The following is a 23,427-nucleotide window of genomic DNA, read 5'->3' as shown; positions in this document are numbered from 1 at the left end:
AACTAAAGTGGCTAAAGCTAGACAGATGATGTTCAAGTTTCACCATACTTCACTGCCAATGCAATGAATTCTTAAATTGCAAAATTTTGTTGCTCTTCTGATGTATCCTATGAGTCCTCTAGACAACAGCTAATTTCTGTAGACATTCTTAGGATTTACTGGTTGACCTAATATGCCAGCTAATCTTCTCCTTGCCATTATTCAAACCTTATAAAACAAAACCCAAACAACCAAAAAACAAAACCCAAACAACAAACAAACAAACAAACAAGCAAACAAACAACTTTACAGGGGAAAATGCTGAAAAAATTATGCAGATTAAGTTAGGAAAGATTTTGCTATACTTCAACTAATTCAGAACACCTTAATTAAAAGCCACAAAATGACATACACACTTTAATTCAAATTCTTGTACAAGCATCTAAGTAATCTATTTGAAGAAGAAAAAGAAAGTCATACCTGGCCATAGCAACCTGCATAATGAATAAGGCTTGGGTGGTCTTTCGAGCAACTGAGCTCTGCAATAGCTTCTGTTTCACTCACCATCCACCGAACACACTCCAGCTGACCATTCTAAATAAGCAAAAAAAAAAAAAGTCTAGATTCCATTCTAAAGTCTAGCTGTTTCCATTCTAAACACATCTACTAAAGAGTAAAAAGTTTATCAGAATTATTAGAACTTTCCAGTTTGTTTAAGAATTTAAATAATAAGCCAATAACACCTTTTGTCTTTTTCTGCAGAAAGACAGGCTTATTTAACAATTGGTTTCTTTACTTCCAATAATACTTGAACACTCTTTGTCATTCACAGAAAAGAGTATGAATATGTTGGAGTTCTTCCTGCAAGTGAGGGTGCCCCAGCACAAGTATTTTTAACGATGACTTACATAACTGGACATGTCCTGGGTCATTGCAAAGTTCTATAAGAGCCTTTAAGTCATCTGGCTTAACTAAACCTTGTGGTTCTTTATTCTTACTTCCAGAGTGGTCTTCAAAACCAGTATAATGATATTAATTTTTCTTGCTCTTCCTTTATACCACTGTAACTCCCATAATCTTTTACTATGTGGGGTGTGCACCTCTTTTCCACAAAAGCAATAAGTATCAGAACTTACTGGCTTACAAACATATTATACACCTACCTTGAATAAACAAGAAAGAAAAATTGCAAAAACCTTCTGAGACTTTAAACTTTCAGACCATAAATATACAGTTTGATACAGGCCAAGATTTCAGAGCATTTCATTAGCACAACTAGGATCAGTTTAATTTTCTAATCATATAGCTTGGCCCAGAAAAATAAAAAAACCCAACCCTGACATCTGCACTAGGGCCCTAGGTCACTGAAATGATGCTTTAAATATGCAAAACTACAGGTTGGAATCCATCAGTCTTCTCAGATTCCAAACCTTTCCCAGGAAGCAAGTAACAATAAACCCCCTCAAAGAAACAGAAACTCTTGTATTATGTTTCACCCCTTCCCTTCTTTGTCCCTAAGGTATTTAGAGGATAAAAGGAATGACATTTAACCATTCACTCTCACTAAAGAACCAGAACCATTAAGGTTAAATCATCAACTGCTTTGGACAACCAGGAACTTTCACCTCAAGGTGCTTTTATGCTTTGTAAACTTGCTCTCACACTTGTCTTACAAGATTATACCAGTACTTGTAAAAAAACAAGAAACTGTTATGCTCCCTAAAGAAACAAGTGAATCCAAGTTAAGTGAAAGCTGCTTGAAATATAACAAATAGTCTCTAGATTCAGCAGACTGATTTAAAAATTAATGCATATGCACTGATAACAGTGTAAGAGCTGTCACTATTATACAGTGGATATTACATCTTGTGTAGTAATCCATTTTATTTTGCTTATATAGTACCAGATAACAGGGTTTTTTTCCCCTCACTTATAAAGCCTGAAAAATAACATCCTGCTGGATGCATTTCTTACTGCCATCACAGGAGGAAACTAAACAACCTTTATGTCACTTACAGTAGAGAAAGGGCCTGTTACCTTTATTGCTAGCCCAGCTGGAGTTAGCTGCTCAATGTTTCGTTCGTTCAAACAGTCTTCACCCATCAAAGAAGTGAGATGCTGCAGGCATTCTGCATGCCCCTTTGATGCTGCTACATGCAACAGATTGTTGTCACATTCATCATGGATCTTATCCAGATTATCTGCTGCTAAATGTGGCTGTTAAAAAAAGCCCTATGTTAGTTACAACTAGAGATAAAAAGATACATTTATCCTCACAGCCCCAGACACAAGCCAAACACAAGGAGGTTTCCCAATAGGCATGCTCTTTTACAAGTAAAAATCCAGAGCTTTTCACTTCACTGTACAGAACCTGGGTACTATTACCATAAGGACAGAAGTGGGATGTTTAGTGGGTTGACTAATTGTGAAGTTTCTCTCCTTTTCAGGTAAATGTCATGCAACAGTGCAAGACCTTAACTGCCTTCAATTCTTTGCACTAGTCTAGTCAATAAGGTAACTGCAAAAATACCCATATATTAATAATTTCTGTCTATTTTGAGTTTTCTCTCCTTTTAAATTTTTTTGGCATTATATTGGTACATAATTGAAGAGAAAATATTCACGACTTCTGAAAGACATTCCTGATTAATTTTGCTCATCACAAAAGAGACAGCTTATGCTAAGCACCATTTAAAACATAATTAAAGCACATGACAAAAGACTTTTGTGTGATAGCTTTTTTCCATGAAAAAAACTGTCGAGATATTTACTCAAAGTTCAACACCACTATGATGTAATACACTATTTCTGCCCAATTCTAATTTAAAGACAAAATAATTGGATTGAGAAACTCCAAAAGAAAAACAGATGATTGAAGACAGAGTCAAGAAGTAGCAATAACAAAGTTCCTAGAGTTATGCAGTCTTGCCAGAGTGTTGTTCCATGAGTGTACTTCATGAAGAGGTTTCAACCACTTTGGAAAAAATATATTTTTTCTTACCTATGATGTCCTCTTTTTCCCCCCAATTTCTATTTTGGGACAAATTTACCTTGCTTTTATATCTTAATGAGTAATCTAATATTCTCTTCTGCCTCTGTCTAGTTTTGAATATTTTCCTTTGTCCTTGTTTCTATGTTAATGGCATGCCTTTGTGCTTGAGTTAGACTGCTAAACAGAGAAGCTAAACAAAAATCTAACAAAAACAGTTTTTATACATACACTGTGCCTTCACCAGCTGTTCCATGTGGAGATCACATGCTCTGCATCATTGTGCTAAGTTGCAGCCAGTTACTTTGGAAACCATCATTGACAATGCCTGATCACAGTGCTAGAATTTACTAAAAAAGCCTTCATATGGGTCAGAGGCCAACAAGGCTTTACAGAAAGCTCCTCCCTGAGAATGCTACTGCAACAAAACAGCATAAACACTCCTGAATAATAATCAGAATACAACAGAAGCCTCTCTGTTCCCATCATCAACTTCTACATAACAATACTGGCAAACCAGCAGTAATTGAGCAAAGTGGCCCACAAATGTGAAAGGCAAAACTCAGTTAGGATTTAAATTTGATATTTAAATGATCCTATTAGTTAAAATGTCTGCCTTCTTTATAATTTCAGTGTACTGCATAAAACAGCAATCTTGGCCATGCATACATAAACCTTGTATCTTGGTTTTGCTACATATTTTATTCAAATATTAATACTTTCAATTTGGAACCCCATAAGCTTAATTTCTAAGGAGTAACGAGTCTGCAAGATAAAAAGGGCAGTGATTCAAAATGTGAACATGAGCTTAGCTAGCCTAATAAACCACATCATAGATCACTTTTATTCTATGTTTGTTACGAAAAAGATGATACTTACCAGTAAAGATATTTGGCCTTCCTTTACAATGTTTAAGATGCTCTTAATTTTTTTCACCTCTTCACTCCTCTCTTCTGGCCCCCCTGCACTGCTCCAGTTCATACTCAGCTCCTCTAGCTGCTTGCTTTCTGCCACTGCTGCCTGCAGGTGGAAAGTCCTCCGGTGGCAGTTCGGCATGGTCTTCTCAGCTTTGTGACCAAGAGGATCAGCAAGTGTCCTGCTGAAGAAGCCCTTGCCTTGGGCTTCAGATTCATGGGCTGAGCCACATTTAACTAAAGGCTGGGAAAGCTCTAATTCTTCTGCTGAATGCTTGTGCTGATCAAGGACAAAGGGCTGCGTTTTTCTCAGCTGAGTGCCTTTCACAGGAGACAGCACACAGAACTGCGTCCCGCCAGCAGGCGAGCTCTCTGTGCTCCCTGCAGGACAGGTCTTGACACTTAGACCGTTCACAGTTGAACACACACTTAAAAGTTTTTTCTCAGGAGCTACCTTTGTAAAAGGAACAGGTTGCTGACTTGATTTAATATAAGGCACATCCAAAATTTCATCCATATCCAGGTCATAGTGCTCCAGCTCCCCAAGCAGAACAGCAGGCTCAGTGCCTTTGCTTTTAAGGCTCTCTCCTTCTCCTGGAGTCTGGTCATCATTTGGAGGTGCAGACTGAGAATCACTGCCTTTCTGGTATTCTCCCTTCTGGTTCTTCTGGTCATCACTTTCATTGTTCTCAGAGCTTTCTGGCTGGTGCTTTAATGGAGAAACCCTCTTCACTGGTCTGAATTTATTGCACACATCTGCAATTCCTGTTGGTTTCTGTGCATTTCCAAGAAGAGTTGAGACCCCACAGTTCCAGCTGCTGCTGGAAACTAGAGAAATAAAGGAATTTGATTTAGCAGTGAGTGCTACCTGATACGTGACATGATAGCATGCTTTTAAGACACACCTGGCCAAATACCAGAAACAAGAATTATATGATAACATGCCAGATTCATATCTAAACAGATTTAATGGCAACTCTATCAAAACTGAAGAATTTTACATTCCTAAAAAAAAACTTTTCTCAAGGATATATAATGTAATAATTACAAATAATTAGTTCTAATCAAGTTCTAACCAAGAAAATAAGTTGTCCGTGAGCCAATGATGTGTGCTGGTACCCAAGAAGGCCAATGGCATTCTGGGGTGCATCAGGAAAAGTATTGCCACCAATGATCTAGAAGTGTTCCTCACCCTTTACTTGGCCCTGATGAGGCCACATCTGCAGTGCTGTGTCCCGTTCTGGGCTCCTCAGTACAAGAGAGACATGGAGCTCCTGGAGTGGGTCCAGGCTGTCCCTGTTAGTAAGGGACAGGACCATCTCTCTTACCAGGAAAGGCTGAGGGAGCTGTGCCTGTTCAGCCTTGAGAAGAGACAACTGGAGCAGGATCTCATCAATGTGTATGAGTATCTGAAGGGAGGGCTTCACGAGGAGGGACCAGGCTCTGCTCAGCGGTGCCCAGCAAGAGCAGGAGAGGCAATGGGCAGACACTGAGGCACAGAAGTGCCACCCAAACTCGAGGAACAGCTCCTTTACTGTGCAGGTGACTGAGTACTGGAAATGGTTACCCAGAGAGGTTCTGCAATCTCCTTCACTGTAGATATTCAAGAACTACCTGGACACAATCCTGTGCCACATGCCCTGAGATGGCTCTGCTTGAGCAGGGAGATTGGACCCCATGACCAGCTGTGGTCCCTTCCAACCTGACCCATTCTGTGAGCAATAGCCTAGTGGCATTTACAGGGGTCTGGTCCAACTATGTTAGTTTGTACTCTGCTCTGCACTGAGAGGCATCATAAGAGTAGGATGATTTTCTGAAGGGCAACAAAAGAGTCAGCAAAGCTTTTTAGTGGATTTGTTTTAGCACCAATAACAACAACTCAGTATTTAAGGCCTGTTTCCTCTGGAAGATGTATTTTTCTTACAAGAACTAGAAACTCATGAACATCAACTGAGAGCAGGGACTGTTCAGCTTGGGGAAGGAGAGGGTCAGAAGGAATCTCATCATTAAGAAGAGGTAACAAGGCTCTTTTCCATGACAGGACAAGAGGCAGCCAGCACCAAGTGAAATATAAGAAATTCTGTCTGAGCACAAGAAAACACTTTTTAAATTGTGTGGCTGGTCAAACACTGGCATAGTTGCCCAGAGATTTTTGAAATCTCCATCATTAGAGATAGAGTTCAACTGGACACAGACCTGGCTTAACCTGCTCTAGCCAACCTAAACAATTCTGTGATTCTCTGATCTAAAAATTAAGCCTACTTATTGAGATGTGATGTTCCTTCTGAACTTCTCCTCTCTATGTTGGCTTCTCTGTCAAACTTTCCATCCCTTATATCTATAACCTGTGTACACTCACACCCACATCCACATCCACATCCATAGCTCCGGACCTTCCAGGCAATTATTTCAGTGCACTGCAGGACAGTTTGAGCAGTGAATCTGACTTGCGAGAAGGGAAGGAGCTCAAGTGAACTGAACTCTTAATTCTACTGAACGTGAACTCAATCCTACTGAATTTTTACTCTTTCAGAAATAGTCCCATCTGGTAATATTGATGATCTTCATGTAAGTGGAATTCTGGCAAATAGTTTTCTATCTCTTGGTATTTTGTTAAGGGACAGCACTAAAACCACAAAAGCATTTAGGCAGTTACAACACCCCTTTCAATGTACACTAAGAGTTAATGCAGTCTGAAAGTCAAGAATACTGTTTAAACAAAGCAGATTTATAACATGTGCTAACTGCATATCAGTGGGATCTAATTTGTGGTCAAAACACACAATTTGCCATGAACACCTTCCTAAGGAAACAGATATATACACTTTCAGTGCAACATTAATATCTGAAGCAAAAGATTAGTATGGCTTAGTAGTTATGGATGTCTGAAAATTACATTAATACTTTTGGAAGTGCTTAAGAAAACATTTCTGAAGAAGAAATAAAAATAATAATAATCAAAAGGCATGTAACTTAGTGGGCCAATACAAAGAACGCACTGTACTGACTTATTTATGTATTGTATAAGATTCTAGGTTCAAAGGCCTACACTTTTATGTTGGTTTTATTTACATGAGAAATTTTTTCCAAGTGATACTGGGAAATGGATACCATATGTTTCCCAGCTGTTTTGTTCTGACAGGAACTATTAAGCACTCGGTATGGAAATGAATTCTGTCTGAGTTTTATGAAAACACTGCTTTCAACACAGGGGTCTAGACAGAGGAAAAGGCATCAGCATTTTGTCGTCACTTTATTTAAGTTTACATTTATTTTGTTGCTTCACTTTCTCCACTTTTTACTTTAATAACATGCATTTACATAAACCACTGGTGACCAAACTGTAAAATCAGGCACTGAGAAGAAGCAGTGATGTTTGTTACAAATCTGCCTCAGATAATTGTGAAGTCATGTACTTCTCCTTTCTTTCATTAAAGTTAGAGCACAGTAAGGTACTTCCATTTTTCATTGTATTTTTTATCCACATCTCCTTACAAACACTGCTGTGCCAGGCAAAAAGAACTAAACTGGAATACCAAAACCAGTTAGCAATATTTTTACTGACTTAAAATCATCCTCTTCACTTAACTGAGATGATGAATTTCCACTGTTTTTAATAAAGGATTAGAACATAGTATTTAACCATATAGCTGAAGGGACAAAAGCAAGTCAGACTAGCAGACACAGTATTTCTTTGTGCCATTTACTCCTTGGGAGCTGCATCAGTCCTTAGTGAGTTAGAGCATGATTTCCCTCTCCATGACACTGCAGCCATAGCCTGGAGTGGACTGGGACATGGCTTCAATCTCTTTCTTTCTGCTTTCAGATTCTTGTTCCCCAAAGAAGCAAAAGCAAGTGTTGCCTATAGCTCCCAAAGCATCAGCACAGCAGGAGTTATGCTGAGTGGTCTTAAACAGCTGCTCCAGAGGAAAAGCCTCTTGCTCATCTCTCCATACTTATGAACTCAGACTGGGGCCATTAAAAGTCTGGGTCAAATAAATACTGTTTGATTGTTTTATAAACAACTGTAAAAGATGGCCTGAGTTTAAGGCAGCGGGCTAGAATGTGGAGCAGCTAGTTTGATTCCAGAATCTGACAAATAATTCTGGTATACTCCTAAAAAGTGATGAAAATCTTTTTCCCCCAACTTTGTGTCAAAATTATTTCCCAAACTTTTACTCATTAATATAAGAGACTTGGATAATTCTACTATTGTATTACTGAGGCAAAAAGAGCGAGCAATACAGAAACTGCAGACTTCTTTCGTGTTGGTAAAGAAGTGTTAGCTGCCTGATAGACCTGAGGTGTCAAAATATTTCTTTGTCACAACAAAAAAAAAAAAACTTTATCTGGCAAAAACCTGCAAGGGCCAAATTTGCAGATGTAGTTCCTCACCATACATTGTGCTCTATTTTTCTTTTTTTTTTTTTTGAGGAAGGCAAAATACAAAAGAGTCCAGAGGCCTGCAGCCTTATTTATAGGTTTTCTTATATATTTATTTACTTACATATGTTCTAGAACTACTGGGGGCCAAATAAGCAGAAAAGGGGGCAACTAGGAAGCAACTCATATTTCAATTTAATCCCCACTTGATTCTACTTTCAGGAATCAAAATTGATCCTTATAACATGTTTCCAGTAGGAAGCATCTGTTGACTTCAGAGTATTTTTCAATCACCTCTGTATCTAGAGCATGGTGAGAGGCAGAGTATCTGGTATACAAGCATCTGTAGAACAACAGGGTAACTGAGTTTTCTCCAATCATCAAGGTAACCTCCTTTACAGATGAAATTTTACACTTGTGACAGGTGGTTTCTGTGATACTTACAGTCTAATGGCAAACACCAAAATGCCTCTAAATTGTCCTGAGTATAACGAAAATATCAGTATCATGTTTTACTTTAAGAAAGCTTGTGAATAGCATTGACAACTGCTCATACTTTTTAAAATGCAGTATTTCAACTTAATTCTCATGCAGTATTAGGAGGGGACCTGCAGCAAATCTACACAAAGTTTCATATTTGGAGATTTACTGTCATCTGAAAGAAATGCCTGAGCTTCTTCCTTCAGATATGCCTTCAGCAGAGACTTGAATCAAATAAGACCACATTAATTCAGGTAAGATAAAGCATTGTGATTCTGACTTTGTATACAGGTGCTGAGGTGTTGACTACTCTAGGGAAACTTTCCAAAAACTCATTTTTGTAATCACCAATGTGGGCTCCAAGTGATAGAGGAACAGGTGTCTCTTACAAATCAGTGGATAATCAGAGCCAGATCCAAGGATCTATTTAATCCTTTATTAATATCACAAAATTCATATTTAACTGAATTAATTTTGACTGAAGGTGGCACTGTTTTACAGTTTTAATATATCAATAACCTGTACCAGGAATACATACTGGAGTTCTTTAACATAAACTCTTATAGCATGAGAACCTCAATTAAAGAACAACCCTGCACAGAAAAAAAATGGAGAGTGTTTGCTCCCATTTAAGTGGAATTTCAAGTCACTCTAAAGAAAAAATGAAAAGTATACAGGGTAAATAATTAGTGCTTTTAAATAACAGTGCATCTTTTCCAGGTAATTCAAACAATTTGTATCTCTGTGAATGAAGATTTTTTATTATCTTGGCTTGAGGAAGAATAACACAAAAGCTGTCATTCTTGAATAGATAATAAAGGAAAAGCAAAGAAAATTTTGAAATTAATAAATTTGCTTTACTCTTGTATAGAGTGATCTATGGACGTAAAAGGAAGATAGCAAACAAAGTTCTAATGAAAAATCAGAAGAGGTCATTCTGGCATACAATGTGTGAAAAAAGAAGAGGGAGGAGACAAAAATTTGGTAGGAAAAGAACTTATATGTAGCTAGCACAATTGTTTTTTACTAAGAAAATTCTTCAGTATTCTACTAAGGAATGATCCAATCAGTATTTTATTGTTTCAGACATATTTACCTGGGAGATATTTGGAGAGTATAGTCTCAAATATAGAATATAGAATACAAGTCTGTGAAATTGATGGTTTTTAACACTGCTTCCAAATCAAATTTTACTTATTTTCTCATACAACTAATAACTATCAAGAACTTGAGACAGAAATTTTCTGCCCATTGATTTGTTTTTCTCAATTAGAACACTAATATTTTGAATAATTTTTCAAATGGCAGTTTCTTTGGGAATGAATCAAGCAGCGCAGAAGGATAACTGCTGGGCATTAAAAGTGAATTTGTTTTTACCAATCAGTGAATAAAGATCTAGAGTAGTATATTGCCTTCATTTGAAACAGCCATTTAATGACAGCTGAAAGCCATCACAGATGACAGAATATACTTCAACAATGACATGGTTCAGTGAAGCTTGTTTAACACTCTTGTCTTGAACCATTTGTTCAAGTGTCCTTAGAAAATTTGCCCAGAAAGAATACAACCAATTTTATGCTTAGTAACAAAAGCATAAAGGACTGATTTCTGTTTCAGTTCATCAGTCTATATCAAACAATGCTGGAAATCAACAGGCACTCTGGCTAACACTTCATTTCAGGAAAAATGTGCTAGCTTGGTCCATTTCTAAACCACACCCTTTAATTTTTATCTTTGAAGATAAAAAAATTAGAGAATCACAGAATATTCTGAGTTGGAAGGGATCCACATGGATCATTGAGTCCAGTTCTTAAGTGAATGGCCTGTACAGGGTTTAAACCCACAGTCTTGGAGTTAATTAGCACCTTGCTCTAAACAGCTGAGATAATGTCCACCTTAGTGGTTATTATGCTACCTAAAAGATTATTATCTTGATGCACAATTGTAGAAAAAACAATTACCCTTAATCACTTTATTGTGGATAAACCATGATTTTCCCTGCAATTTTTTGCCAATACTGTATCTCTTTCCTTGTAAGCTGGGGGTACTGACACATATCCTGGGTCCAAGGATCCCTTGGAACTTTCCTGAGTCAGAATTCCCTAAATCCAAGAAGGACTCTGAGAAGTCTTAAGGGACTGGGATGCACGACTTGAAGGAATACTAAGGAAGTTGGCAGATGATGCAAAAGTAGGGGTAGCTGGTTACTCTCTCTGAAGACAGAGAGGCCCTGCAGAGACACCTCGACAGGTCAGAGGCCTGGGCAATCACCAACTGTATGAAGCTTAAGAAAGGAAAGTGATGCATTCTGGTCCTCAGATGGGGAAACCGTGGATGAATGGACAGACTGGATGAGAATGTGAATGAGAGGCTGGAGAGCAGAGCCATGGAAACAGACCTGGGGGTGCTGGGTCAATGGCAAGCTGACCATGGCAGCCTCCTGGCAGCCAGGAGGGCCCCGTGTCCTGGGGAGCATCAGACACAGCATGGTCAGCAGTGCCTGATGCAAGGGACAGTCCCCAAGGGAGGGGATTGTCCTGCTCTGCTCTGCTCTGCTCTGCTCTGCTCTGCTCTGGGGCAGCCTCACCAGGGGCAATTCTGGGTGCCACAACACAGAAAAGACCTTGAGCTGTTAGAGAGGGTCCAAAGGAGGGTAACAAGCATGGTGAAGGGTTTTGGGGTGAAGCCCTGTGAGGAGGGGCTGAGGTCACTTGGTCTGCTCAGGCTGGAGAAGAGGAGACTGAGGGGAGACCCCATTCCAGCTCTGCAGTTCCCCCATGAGGGGAAGCAGGGACAGGCACTGATCTTCTTCTCTGAGGTGACAGTGACAGGATTCAGGAGAGTGGCATGAAACTCTGTAGGGGAGGTTTAGGTTGGATGTCAGTAAAAGTTCTTCACCAGAGGGTGTTGGGCACTGGAACAGCTCCCCAGGGAAGTGGTCACAGCACTAACCTGACAGAGCTCAAGAACTGTTTGGGCAATGCTCTCAGGCACATGGGGTGACTCTGGGGGTGTACAGGCCCCTGTCCTGTACAAGGCCAGGAGTTGGACTTTGATGATGCTTGTGGGCACCCTCCAACTCAGAATATTCTGTGATTCTTTAATTCTGAGACAGGATGGAGACTCTGCTGCTTCATGGCTGTCATGCACATCTTGCAAAAGAGCGAGGCAGGAACAGGACCTTCCCAACAATACCCTCCACCTGCCAGTGCTTTCCAATAAAGGGAGGCAATGGTGGCATTTCAAGGAGGAAAAACTACACATTGGGAAAACTTTCTAATACCTCCCTTTCCAAAAGAACAAGTTAGCTGAGCAAAAGTTACAGGCCATCAGAAATAATAAAAAAACCCAAAATGCCTGCTGAAGGAATTATGTGAAATACTAGAGAAGACGCAATGACTTCTAAACACAGTACTTGCCTAGGATTGAAAGTGCTTGGAGTAATTTGAAAACAATGTAACCAAATACTTTCATATGTTACTAACTTATTATTCAGTGTTTACATGAAAGAGGGAAAGAAAATCGGAATGACAGGGCTATTTACCAAACTTATCTGCAAACAATGAATAGTAACACTTCCATATTATTAGCCATATAGTTAAGAAATGTAATTCCATAATAAGAAATGGGCCTGGTTTATATCTGTTCCAACAATCCTGCTGGTGAAAATTGTTGCCTATGTATATATGTATATATACATATATATAATTATTTTTTCAAGTATAAATTCGAATCTTATTTTCTCCACAATTTTTTCTTAACTGTATTAGTGAACTAAATATTTTCCTAAGAGAAAGATGACAGACAATTTTTTTTTTAGATTCTGACATGTCTTATCTATGGTTAACATTTGCTTAACTTTTAGTTCTTCTGAAAAAAGAATTATTGGACAGCTACTTTCATAGTCCTCTCTGTTTTAAAGGAGAAATGCAACCTCTAAGTAAGCAGGAGTCAGTAAGAGGTAAAAAGCTAGATCAGCACTTTGTAAAACCTCTGAGTTTTTCTATTTGTAACTACTTGAATTAACAGTGGAATGCAGATATAAATCACTATGAATGCTTCATGCTAAAGTATGAAAGATTTATTATATAATCCATTTTCATTAAAAATAGCACACATCATCAATACTTTGGCATCATTATTTTAATGATCTACAGTACAGGGAAGGCAAAAGACTGTGTCAAATGCAACTGTGAAAAGTTATCAAATGGAGCCTTATATAATGTTGACTAATCCAGCTATGTTGATATTTCAAGACACTTGAGATAATCAAATCTGTACACTCCTGTTCAGCACTGTATTATTACTCAGTAAATAAACAGAGTAAAAATAAAAATATTTCAGCACTATCTCCCATTCACCAAAATAAGCGTTGACTAGCAAGAAAACCCAGCTTTTAGTCCTGTTTCCACTTTGCCAATACTACTATCAGTGCAAAAGACCTCTTTTTTACTCTATACTTTTAACCAATCTGTAATTAACAGAGCTACTACTGTAGCCCCCTAGAGCTACTACTGTCTTCCAGCAATGTATTTGCTTCTGTCAACCCCTTTTTAAGGGAATAGATGGTGATTTAATCAAAATCATAATCAAAAAATGTCCATCTGCAGAGGCAACCATGGAACAAGAGAGATACACAGGATGTTGTCAGCATCCCACAATCTAAAGGAAGAGCTCCTAACCAATATTTCATCCTTATTATTGGATTACATTTCACTTTATGACTACTACCTTAATTTTAAATGGAGAAAGAAGAATGGGAGGAGGAATATGAGACAGAATAGTGGGAGCAGGTGGGGAGCAATGAGGGATTAAATGCTCTGGAGTATGGCAGGGAAGAAGGATGAGCAGAAGGGGGAAGAAGTGGATGAAAACAAGGAAGGGGGAGAGAAAGAGGCAGGAGGAATGAGAGAAGAGTGGGAGAAGAATAGTGTGGAGCAATGGTGTGACAACAGGAAAACATGGAGAGTGGAGTAAGAATGGGTAAGAAAGGAGAAGAAGTGGGAAGGAATTGGAAGAAAGGGGGAAGGTGTCAGGATGAGCAAGGGATGAGCAAGGGGGGAAGTACCAGAAAGAAGGAAGAAAGAAGGCAGAAGAAAAGGGACAGGGATGAGACAGGGGTAGGGGAAGGATACAAGGGTGTAAAGGGGTAGGATGGGAAGGAAGAGGGGAATATGCAAAGGAGGATGGAGAGGACGATGGGGTGAGACTGGGGTAGGAGGAGATAGGGTAATTTGAGGGGGGTGCATCAGGAGTCTTCACCCATTACACTTCTGCCCTGCTCTTGCTTGCAACAAGTAATAGTGTGTCTGCAACCACTGCTGTGCCCTGTGTAGGCAAGTAAGTATTGTGAAAGTAATATGCAAGTAAGTATTGTAAGGAGAGGTTTGCTTCTCTTTATTGCCAAGGACAGTGGCATGTGGTGACCTGGCCTCTAATAAGTCTGTTAGAAGAAGTAGCAATCAGAAAGTTTTCACTTAAGTTAAACACAGTAGAAATTTTAAAAAGTCTGAAATAGTCTGAAAAGTCTGAAATATAGAAATAAAAGTTGCTGAAATATAGCATGGTTCTTAAGTCCTTGTATCATCCCATCATCCCATCAATTCCAGATCTCCTGCTTCTGTTATAAAAGCACTTGATGAAACAACATTAACAAAAGTTCAATTAAAAGATCAAAAAGGCACAATAAACTTTTCATAGCTCAACAAAAATACTTCTCTTACCAATTCATTTCTCCTCCATCAGGAAGAGAAAAATAAAAGCGGATTAATCTGATTTACAGAGTGAAAAACAACGCTGAATGCACTTTTTGTCAGGGGGCAGGGGGAAGGTCTCCAGCTGGTTCTCATCTATATGCCATGATTCTTCATTTAGTTTACACTATTAAACTAAAAAACTCTGCTTTAATCTTAACTATTACAGTATGCCTTAGAGTAGATTCTATCATGTAGCATCCTTGATACAGTTTCAGACTCTGGCAAAACATCATCCCTCAGACTGGTCGTGGCCATATGGGTAGTAAATGTATCCAACATTTTTTCATTGGCGCCTACATTATTACGTCTTGTCACCAATGGTTTCTCGGGTTTTCAAGTAAATTGTTGCACATACTGTGGTTTGGAGCTGCTGAGATGAAGCCCTACATTTATCTGTATACAGCCAAATCCTTTTTTGGAACTTTCTTTCCTTCTAATGAACTAACATCTGTTGAAAAAAAAGAAACTCATGTTTCCAGAACACTGTACATAAATGAGAAAAAACAAAACAACAGGACACTGCCAAGAAGTTATTGTTGCCAAACCGTACAGGATTAAAACAAAGCCTAGAATAGTATGGGTGGACAAAAATGGGCATCATACCTGCTCTGTCTTCATTTTGTGAATCACACCTTCTACATAATTCTGGGATGGTCTTGAGAGAAGTTACAGAATACTGTAAAAAAGGAGAACAAAATGTATAGAGGTAATAATTAAAAAAAGACAAAAAGTAAGATTTCCAAGAGATTCAAATGTCATGGACACTAACTAAATCTACAAACCAAGGCTGCTTCTGGTAGTCTGATGGTGTTAGGTTGCATGAGAAAAGCAAAAGGCACCTGCTTTTGTTTCCCACCCGGAGACATACAAAACAGACTTTCAAAGCCAGAGCAAAGCATCTCCTCACCTCAGATTTCTCCTTCCTGCAGGTCACCACTACTCAAGGCACAAACACAGTTGAGATACATTGGAGATCAGACCACATGCAGGCTTCAAGGGTCTCACCTTGCCCACCTGCGCACCTTTATGGTTTTGCAGTGCAACAATTACCATGCTCAAAAATTACAATTCAAGCTGTCACAAACTGATATGTAAAAGGGATGCAGAATATCTGCACTGCAGAGATTTTATTCCAGAGAGGGGGGTGCGTACCCAAATATATCAGACAACAGGCTCATTTCTCTAACCTGGGCTTTATTAAAGCAAACTTGTACTATTATTTTGATATAAATAAAACATTTATAAAATAAAACACATCTAATATGAATCAACATGTTATTCTCCACATTAACCTTCAAAAATGGAAAATAAAAAACCCCGAGGTGCATAGGTATTTTACTAAAAAGAATTTTTTAGTTTATATACTTGTGGAATACCTTTAGAAAGACATAGAATCCAGAGTTATAAAACCATACATTCTGATATGTAGTTGCTTTATAGCAAGTCTTTCTTAATCAAATGCTTAAATGTTACAGAAATCTCCATTTAAACAAATGAAAATCATTATGTTTGCGAAAGAAATATCAATTACTTTGCTTATACTAAAAAAGACCCTATAAAACAGTATTTTGGAAACTTAAATAGAAAAAAAAAACATTTAGGATTAGCACAATTGAAATTTTTCTAAGAATAGATAAACACCATATGTTTTCAAAGAAACAGACATTTTAGTTGGTGTGCTGTTGACCAATGAAGCAAAACAACTATATATGAAACCATATAAACTTTCCACACAAAAAAAAGAAATAGTGATACATTGTCTTGGGTTTTGCTGACAGTTAGTCATTTGGTGTTTGACATGTTTCTAAAGCACAGCTGGCAATCTCATTCAAAATAATCTAAATTCAAGCTCATGTGACCAATTGCAGAGTAATGTACTTTTCTGGTGCAAGTTTAAAACTGTTACTCAAATGATTGTAGTTACTTCATTAAGCCTAGAAAACCTCCCAGGCCCTACTTTTTCCCTTGCCGACCTATTTCAGGGATGTATTGAGAAACCTCAACCACAAGAAGAAGCCCTCGTAAGTATTCCCAGGATCAACACTGAACTTATTAATTAAAATGTGTAGCAGCACTCCAGAACTACCCAGTAATTCCAAGCCCCACTAAACAAGGGGCTGTCTATAAGGCTCTGACTGTTTCAGGATATGACAGCCTAAAGCAAAAAAGAGCAGAGCTGAGACAGTGAGAAGGATGCTACTAAAGACAAATTAATACATGGACAAACACCATGTGCTGTCGTTCACTTTAGTCATTGCTTAATAAAGCCTGAGCCGTTAAGCTCTACATCTTGCTATTTCAGCACAAAGACTTAGAAAGCAAAGTTGAACTGGTCTAGTAGGATTCTCAAAAAAATCCAAGGAGCATGTCTCCAAGGAATATGGTAGCTTCATAAGACCAGCTGTTGCAGTTTAAACTATTACACAGTTTGTAATTCAATTAGAAAGAGGCCTTTTGTATTCTATTGCTATGTATTTTGTCAGACAACTTCAAAAACAGAAAGCCGTCTTTCTTTTTGTCTTTTTCCTGCTCTTTCTTGGAAAACCAGGGGTTTTTTTCCATTTCAGCATTGCTCCAAAATGTATTCAGTTAGTAATCCCACCACCAAAAATCTATTGAATGTTTATAAATTTGTTATTCATTTTTATAATATTGGTTTGATTTCATTAACAGATTTCCTCCCACTTACCTCTGTTCTCAAAGATACTTCTGCAAATTTACATTTCTGCCTTCTATATTTTGTGGTTAACATGTAAAGAACCAGCTTTTGGTCCGCCAAAAAAAATAAAATTACTTTTTCAAGAGGACCTTTCCCAACCATAAAAACAATCGATTTCTCACATATTTAAGTTCCAGTTCTAATAATCAGTAATGTCTTCTAGCTTTTCTTCAACTGCAAATTTCAAGGTTAAACAGGACATCAAAAGAAGTTGAGACTGCAACCCTTCCTTGGAACAGAATTTAAGACTCAATACTTATTCAACTGCATTTAAAATTAATTACTTTCAACTCTTCATTTAATAATTTCAATATTTTTTTGCATGCAAAATTAAACACCACTTCTCACTTTCACCACTGGAGTAGCCACTTCAGCCAGAGCTGAGGGCCATGCCCAAGGGCATAACTGACAATGTAAGAGCTGAGCACATCCTGTTACTTCCTCAGCCAATGTTTACTGTGATCTTTGGTATTTAATTAAAGTCTGCTGTGGCTGATGGTGACATTCAGTAACAAACTAAGAGCTTGTTCCTAAGATAACATCTGTTATGGAATTTTTGACCACTGTTTGAGGTCTGAGTTCCCTTTCAGCATTTAAGGCCTGCCGAAATAGTGAATTCTAATAAGCCTCTAAAGAACTTTGTAGGATGGAAGAGCAGTATCAACACCAAATGAGACAAGAAGCAGTAGCAAGCATTCCATCCAAATGCAAGGTAGTCCCAGATATTTTTCCAACAGACACTGGTAATTCAAGGAAAAATGGGACTTCCCTAATAATACAATACATTTGTTCATTATGTAACACTGCACTACAGAATCTGAATTAATGACAAGATTAACCTTTCAAATTACACATGGTTTTCAGATTTTAATGCAATGAATTTTAAACAAAACACATAAGAAAAAAAATATCTTTAATAGGGCTGTTCTGCACTGTGCCACTTGTCCACCACTATCCCATGCTCTTATGTTCCAGAAGTATCAGAAAGAAGAAATAACTGATCATGAGTAGTAGCAGAGAAATATTACAGAAAATAGTAAAAGCCCCAAGTAAATTAAGAATCAAAAGTTACTTTTCCACATTCTGCTGTATCCTAAATGGAGTTAAAGTGCAAAGCTCTATGCATAGTGTGACTCTCAGACCACATTGTCACAACCATGACACCCCAAGGCATGAAGGACCACGCCCAACTGTTTTCAGTATCAGAACTCAATTCACTGCCACCAATGACTCTGTCCTGATCCTAAATGCAGAGTTCTGTTTTCATTTTGGTACTGTAAAAAGACACCTTCCTCCATTACAGCAGCTTTTCTCAAGTGTGTCCAAGTAAACAGTCTCATTTCAGTTTATTTGTGATAGTGGGAAAAAAAGTTTCATTGATATTAAAAACCTATTAAATTAGTGAATTTACAATGTATCGTCTTAATCATTTAACTGTGCAATGTCATTGTATTTCTGAGACATTTATTTGGGAATAGCAAGATATATTGAGAAAAAGTAAAGGAACAATATTTGGCCTGATGTTGCAGGAAGATTTTTCTCAATAGTAGTGTCAATTTAAGCAGCTTCCAAACAAAAAACAGAGAAAGGAAGAGATTAGACTGGCATGGCGCATGTGAGAAATATCACCTCCTCAAACTAAGTGTCTTTCTTACAGCTGTGATGAACATCTTTGGAGCACTAGTTAGGTTATTTGTGCCAGGTGTTGTGCATTTTATAGACACTTGATATGTTATTCTTCCCTTTAGCTTAAAAGGGGACCTATATAGACACTACTAACACATTTAGGGGTACAAAATGTCTGTCTGAAACTAACACTTCCACCCAGTGGACATCTGCATTTTGCTTCATTCTGAAATGGGATACAGGAAGAAAAGAGAGATGTAAGAGAGAGTTCCAGCTGGATGGTAAATGAATCAATGCTGCAGCTAATGATTGTGCCTGCACAGCGATGCAGGACCCTGCACACTGAGCCCAGCAGGACTGGTGGCTGTGTGTGAGCCTGAGGGGTGATCCAGCTCTTCCTGTGGCCCAGCAAGGGTGCAGCAGGCTCAGGAGGGGCCCTCTGTTGAGTAAATGGGAGGCTAGTACCTTGGGCATACTCCTGACCACACATAGGAAGACACATATCTGCGTCTTCCCTGCCAGGCAAGGAGATTCACAAGAAGTTTTTTAAGCTGTCCCAAAATTCCTGATGATTCAACAGCTGTTTTCTTAGATCTGAACTCAATTACTGCACTTTCGTTTCACAAACCTTTAAAACAGGAGCAATCTCACACTGGCACCACTGAGCCTGACTTTCATTCATACAGAGCAGAGAAAATGATTAGAACAATTACCTATACACTCAATCTCTAACCGTTTACAAGTATCTTAGCATGAGAAACTCTGGTTATGATGAGGTTATCTTGTACTATTTCTGTAAACCAAAAAATAAAATTGTTTCAATTTCCTCAATTTGCCAGTGCAATATAAATCCTGCATTCCAACCAAAGGGTTAGGAAACCTTCAGATAATGCAATCTAAAGGTCTTTTATTTCCCCTTTCCTTTCTGTAGGCAGTTATTAATGAAGAAATAAATTAAAATATTCAGCTGGGTTGCTTAGTGTTATTGCACACAGATTATTACTTTTGTTTAACATAAACAAGAGCCCCAGAAACCTATTCTGCTGTCTGAATTACAATCAAATATACTATACCATTTACATCAGGAATGGAACCATCTTAGTTTATAAAATGAGCACCACATTTACATTCCAGGACCCTGATGGAGTTGGTAGATGTAGCTGCTAAGCCACGCCAAATAATATATTAACGGTCATAGCAGTCATTCTCCAATGACTGGATAAAAGTGATACCACATTCTCCTTTAAAAAGGATGAAAAGAAGACCCCCAGGAACTACTAGTAGGTCAGCCATGCCTCAGTGCCCAGTAAAAGCATGGAACAGATCCTCCTGAAACTTATGCTGAAACATATGGATGGCAGAGAGGTGATTAAAGACAGCCAGCATGGCTTCACAAAGGGAAAACTGTGCCTGACCAAGATAGTGGCCTCCTGCAATGGAGTGAGAGAGCTACAGAGAGAGCCTCAGCTTCTGCAATGCCTTTGGCACACGGTATCCAAGCACAACTTCCTTGCCTATAATTTGGAGACACATGGGTTTGACGGATAGATGGACAAGGAATTGGCCACGTCCAATGAGTTACAATCAGCAGGTCAGTCTCCAAGTGAAACTCAGCAATGAGTGGTGTCCCTCAAGGATGCATACTGCAACCAGAAGCATTTAATATCTTTGTCAAGGACATAGATGATGGGATCGGGCACAAGTTTCCCCATGACACCAAGCTGAGTGGTTAATTTGCTGGAGGGATGGAATGCCATCCAGAGGGACCTTGGGACAGGTTGTGGTGTGGGCCCACGTGAACACCATAAAGTTCAACAACGTCAAGATCCTGCATCTCTGTGTCAGAGCTATGCCCAGTATCCACACAGACTTCGATATTGAGAGCAGCCCTGCAGAGAAGGACTTGGCATACTGGAGGATAAACAATTTGACATAAACTGGAAATGCTCACTTGCAGACTAGAAAATCGGTCATATCCTGGGCTGCACAAAAAGTCTGGCCAGCAGAGCAAGGGAGACAATCCTCCCACAGACTTCATTCTTGGGAGAATCCACCTGAAGTACTGTCTCCACTGAGACAAAAATGACATGGACATGTTCAGTGTGTACAGAAAAAGATCATGAAAATAGCCAGCGGCCTGGGCCACCCTCTTCTGTGAAGTAAGGCTGAGAGAGAGTTTGGATTCTTCATCCTGGAGAACAGGTGGCTGCAGGGAGACTTTCTTATGGCCTTCCAATACATACAGGAGGCTTATAAGAAAAATGCAGATTGTTTTCCAGGGCCTGTAGTGACAGGACAAGGGGCAAATGAGAATACATCAATTTAGATTGAATACAACAGGGACATTTTTTACAATGAGGGTAGTGAGACACTGCAACAGGCTGCCCAGAGAAGTTGTGGATGCCCACAACACATGATTGTATGTGGTTTATGCGGTAAACTAAGACCGAAGGCTGCCTCCATGTAGGAGTGGCTGCTGGCAAAAGCTGGGCCCATCAGAAATGTTGGTAGCACCTCTGGGATAACAGACTTAAGAAAGAGTAAAAACTACTGCATAAAAGCAGCTGGGAGAGAGGAACAATAAAATGTGAGATACCAAGGTCAGTGAAGAAGCAGGGGAAGGCAGAGCTCCAGATGCTGTGGCAGACGTTCCCCTGCAGTCACAAGAGAATACCATAGTGGAGCACGTATCACAGACATCCAGCCTTCAGCCCACAGAGGACCTCACACTGGAGTGTATGGAGTGCCCTGAAGAAACCTGCAGCTTGCAGAAAGACAGTGCTGGAACAGGGTCCTAACAGGCAGGAACTAACGCTTGTGGAGAGGAGACCACATTGGAGCAGGTTTTCTAGCAGGAACTGTGACCCTTTGTGAGACCCATGCTGGAGCAGTCTGCTCCTGAAGGATTCTGTCTCATGGAAAGGATGCATGCTGGTGCAGTCCATGAAGAATGCTGGTCCTTGGGAAGAATTCACACTGGAGAAGTTCACAGAGGACTGCCTTCCGTGGGTGGGACCCCACGCTGGTGCAAGCATGAAGAGGATGAGGAGGGAACAGCAGAGACATTCTCTGATAACCTGTCTTAGGTTACAATGGAAGATGCACCCAAAAGTATGTATTCTATCACCACCTTCATAAGCTGTTAAAACCAGGTAGGGCAGTGCTCCTTATCTACTTCATGACTCATCCCTGATAACTCCCGGGGATATCTTCTGCCAATGGCCATTGAGTCTCACTGCAAGACTGATAAAATTACATCCTCCATTGTGAGATGCTCCGCCCAGCAGGAGGATCCAAGGATTCCTACCTGGATATGATTGGAAGTTTGGAACATAACAGGCAGCTTTATCCACTGAATTCCCAGAGGACAAGACCTCCACAACCACCACTGGATTTTCGCAGGAAGATCAAGCCCTTCTACAGGATCACTGCTTCACATCTACATCTATCACTTCAAGAGGACTGCAGCCACCATTTAATCAGATGTTACCAACACCCTGATGCACAGGGTGTCAGGTCGCATTCAGACTCTGTCAGTGTCAGTGTTTTTGTAATATTGCATTTACTTTAATTTTCCTATTAAATTGTACTTCTGACTCGGGATCTCCCACTGGTTTGCCTTCAAACTAGTACCAGAATGCAAACCCCATCGTCCCCCATCCCCCTGTGTTTACCCAGGTGGCAAAGCAAAGCACTCAGGAGTGAAGTTGAGACTGCGGATAGGGAGGAGAGGGGAAAAGGTGCTTTTAGATTTGTCCTTGTTTCTCATCATCCTGTGCTTTTTGATTGGCGATAAATCAATATCACCAAGAAGAGTCTTTTTTTCCAATTACACTAATTGGTGAATGGTGTCCCTCTCCCTAAACCACAAGTTTCTTGATGGAGTAGGATTGATAGAGTGGCTTGGTGGGCACCTGATGACCAATCAATGCCAACCCATCACAACGAGCCTTGGAACAACCTGATCTAGTGGAAGGTATCCCTACCTATGACAGGGAGATTAGAACTCAATGACCTTCCAATCCCTCTTCCAACCAAAACCATTCTAGGATTCCAATTGGAGAAATGTAGTTTCCTTTTGTCATGTACAGATGTAACATAAAAACAAACCTACAAACCAACAAAAAACCCCAAAAAAACAAACAAAAAACCAACCAACCAACCAAAACCAAACAAAACAAACTAAAATAAAGTAAGAACCCAAACACACTTTCCCCACCCCCTTTCCCTTACTTACTCATATATTTGCCTTTTAAATCAAATTCCTGTCTTTCTGTCTATCTTTTTTTTTGATTATTACATTTTGGTCAATTTTGCTGAAATGGATGACAAGAGTCTGGACTACAAACAGTGGCTTTCTAAATGAGGTACATTTGTAAGTGCATCATTTTAACAGCCTTCTTGCTGCCATTATTATTAGTCACTTTTCTGCACTGGATTAGAACCACAGGGCTAACATGAATAATATAATTTGCTAATACAGATGCTATGCAGCTGCTCTTACCAGAGCAGGCGAATGATAAAAGGTGAAGGTCAGGTATTTCTAAACTGTGTATGATGAGATATGAGCAGAGCACTAGA

At 39.2% G+C, this 23,427-nt stretch overlaps 1 protein-coding gene across 2 annotated transcripts in view; it reads right to left on the bottom strand.

Annotated features, from left to right (window-relative positions):
• SNCAIP (synuclein alpha interacting protein) overlaps positions 1-23,427 on the bottom strand; it is an 88,116-nt gene that overhangs the window by 27,364 nt on the left and 37,325 nt on the right. For both annotated transcript variants that reach the window (XM_059492242.1, XM_059492244.1), the window contains exons 3-6: positions 15,105-15,177; positions 3,848-4,710; positions 2,017-2,196; positions 460-573 (exon numbers count right to left, since the gene is read on the bottom strand). In XM_059492242.1, coding sequence (XP_059348225.1) covers positions 460-573; positions 2,017-2,196; positions 3,848-4,710; positions 15,105-15,177 — 1,230 coding nt within the window. The remainder of the gene's footprint in view (positions 1-459; positions 574-2,016; positions 2,197-3,847; positions 4,711-15,104; positions 15,178-23,427) is intronic.

The sequence above is a fragment of the Ammospiza nelsoni genome, chromosome Z, assembly GCF_027579445.1.
Source record: "Ammospiza nelsoni isolate bAmmNel1 chromosome Z, bAmmNel1.pri, whole genome shotgun sequence".
Classification (NCBI taxonomy): domain Eukaryota; kingdom Metazoa; phylum Chordata; class Aves; order Passeriformes; family Passerellidae; genus Ammospiza; species Ammospiza nelsoni.
This window is presented reverse-complemented; position numbering and strand designations above follow the sequence as displayed.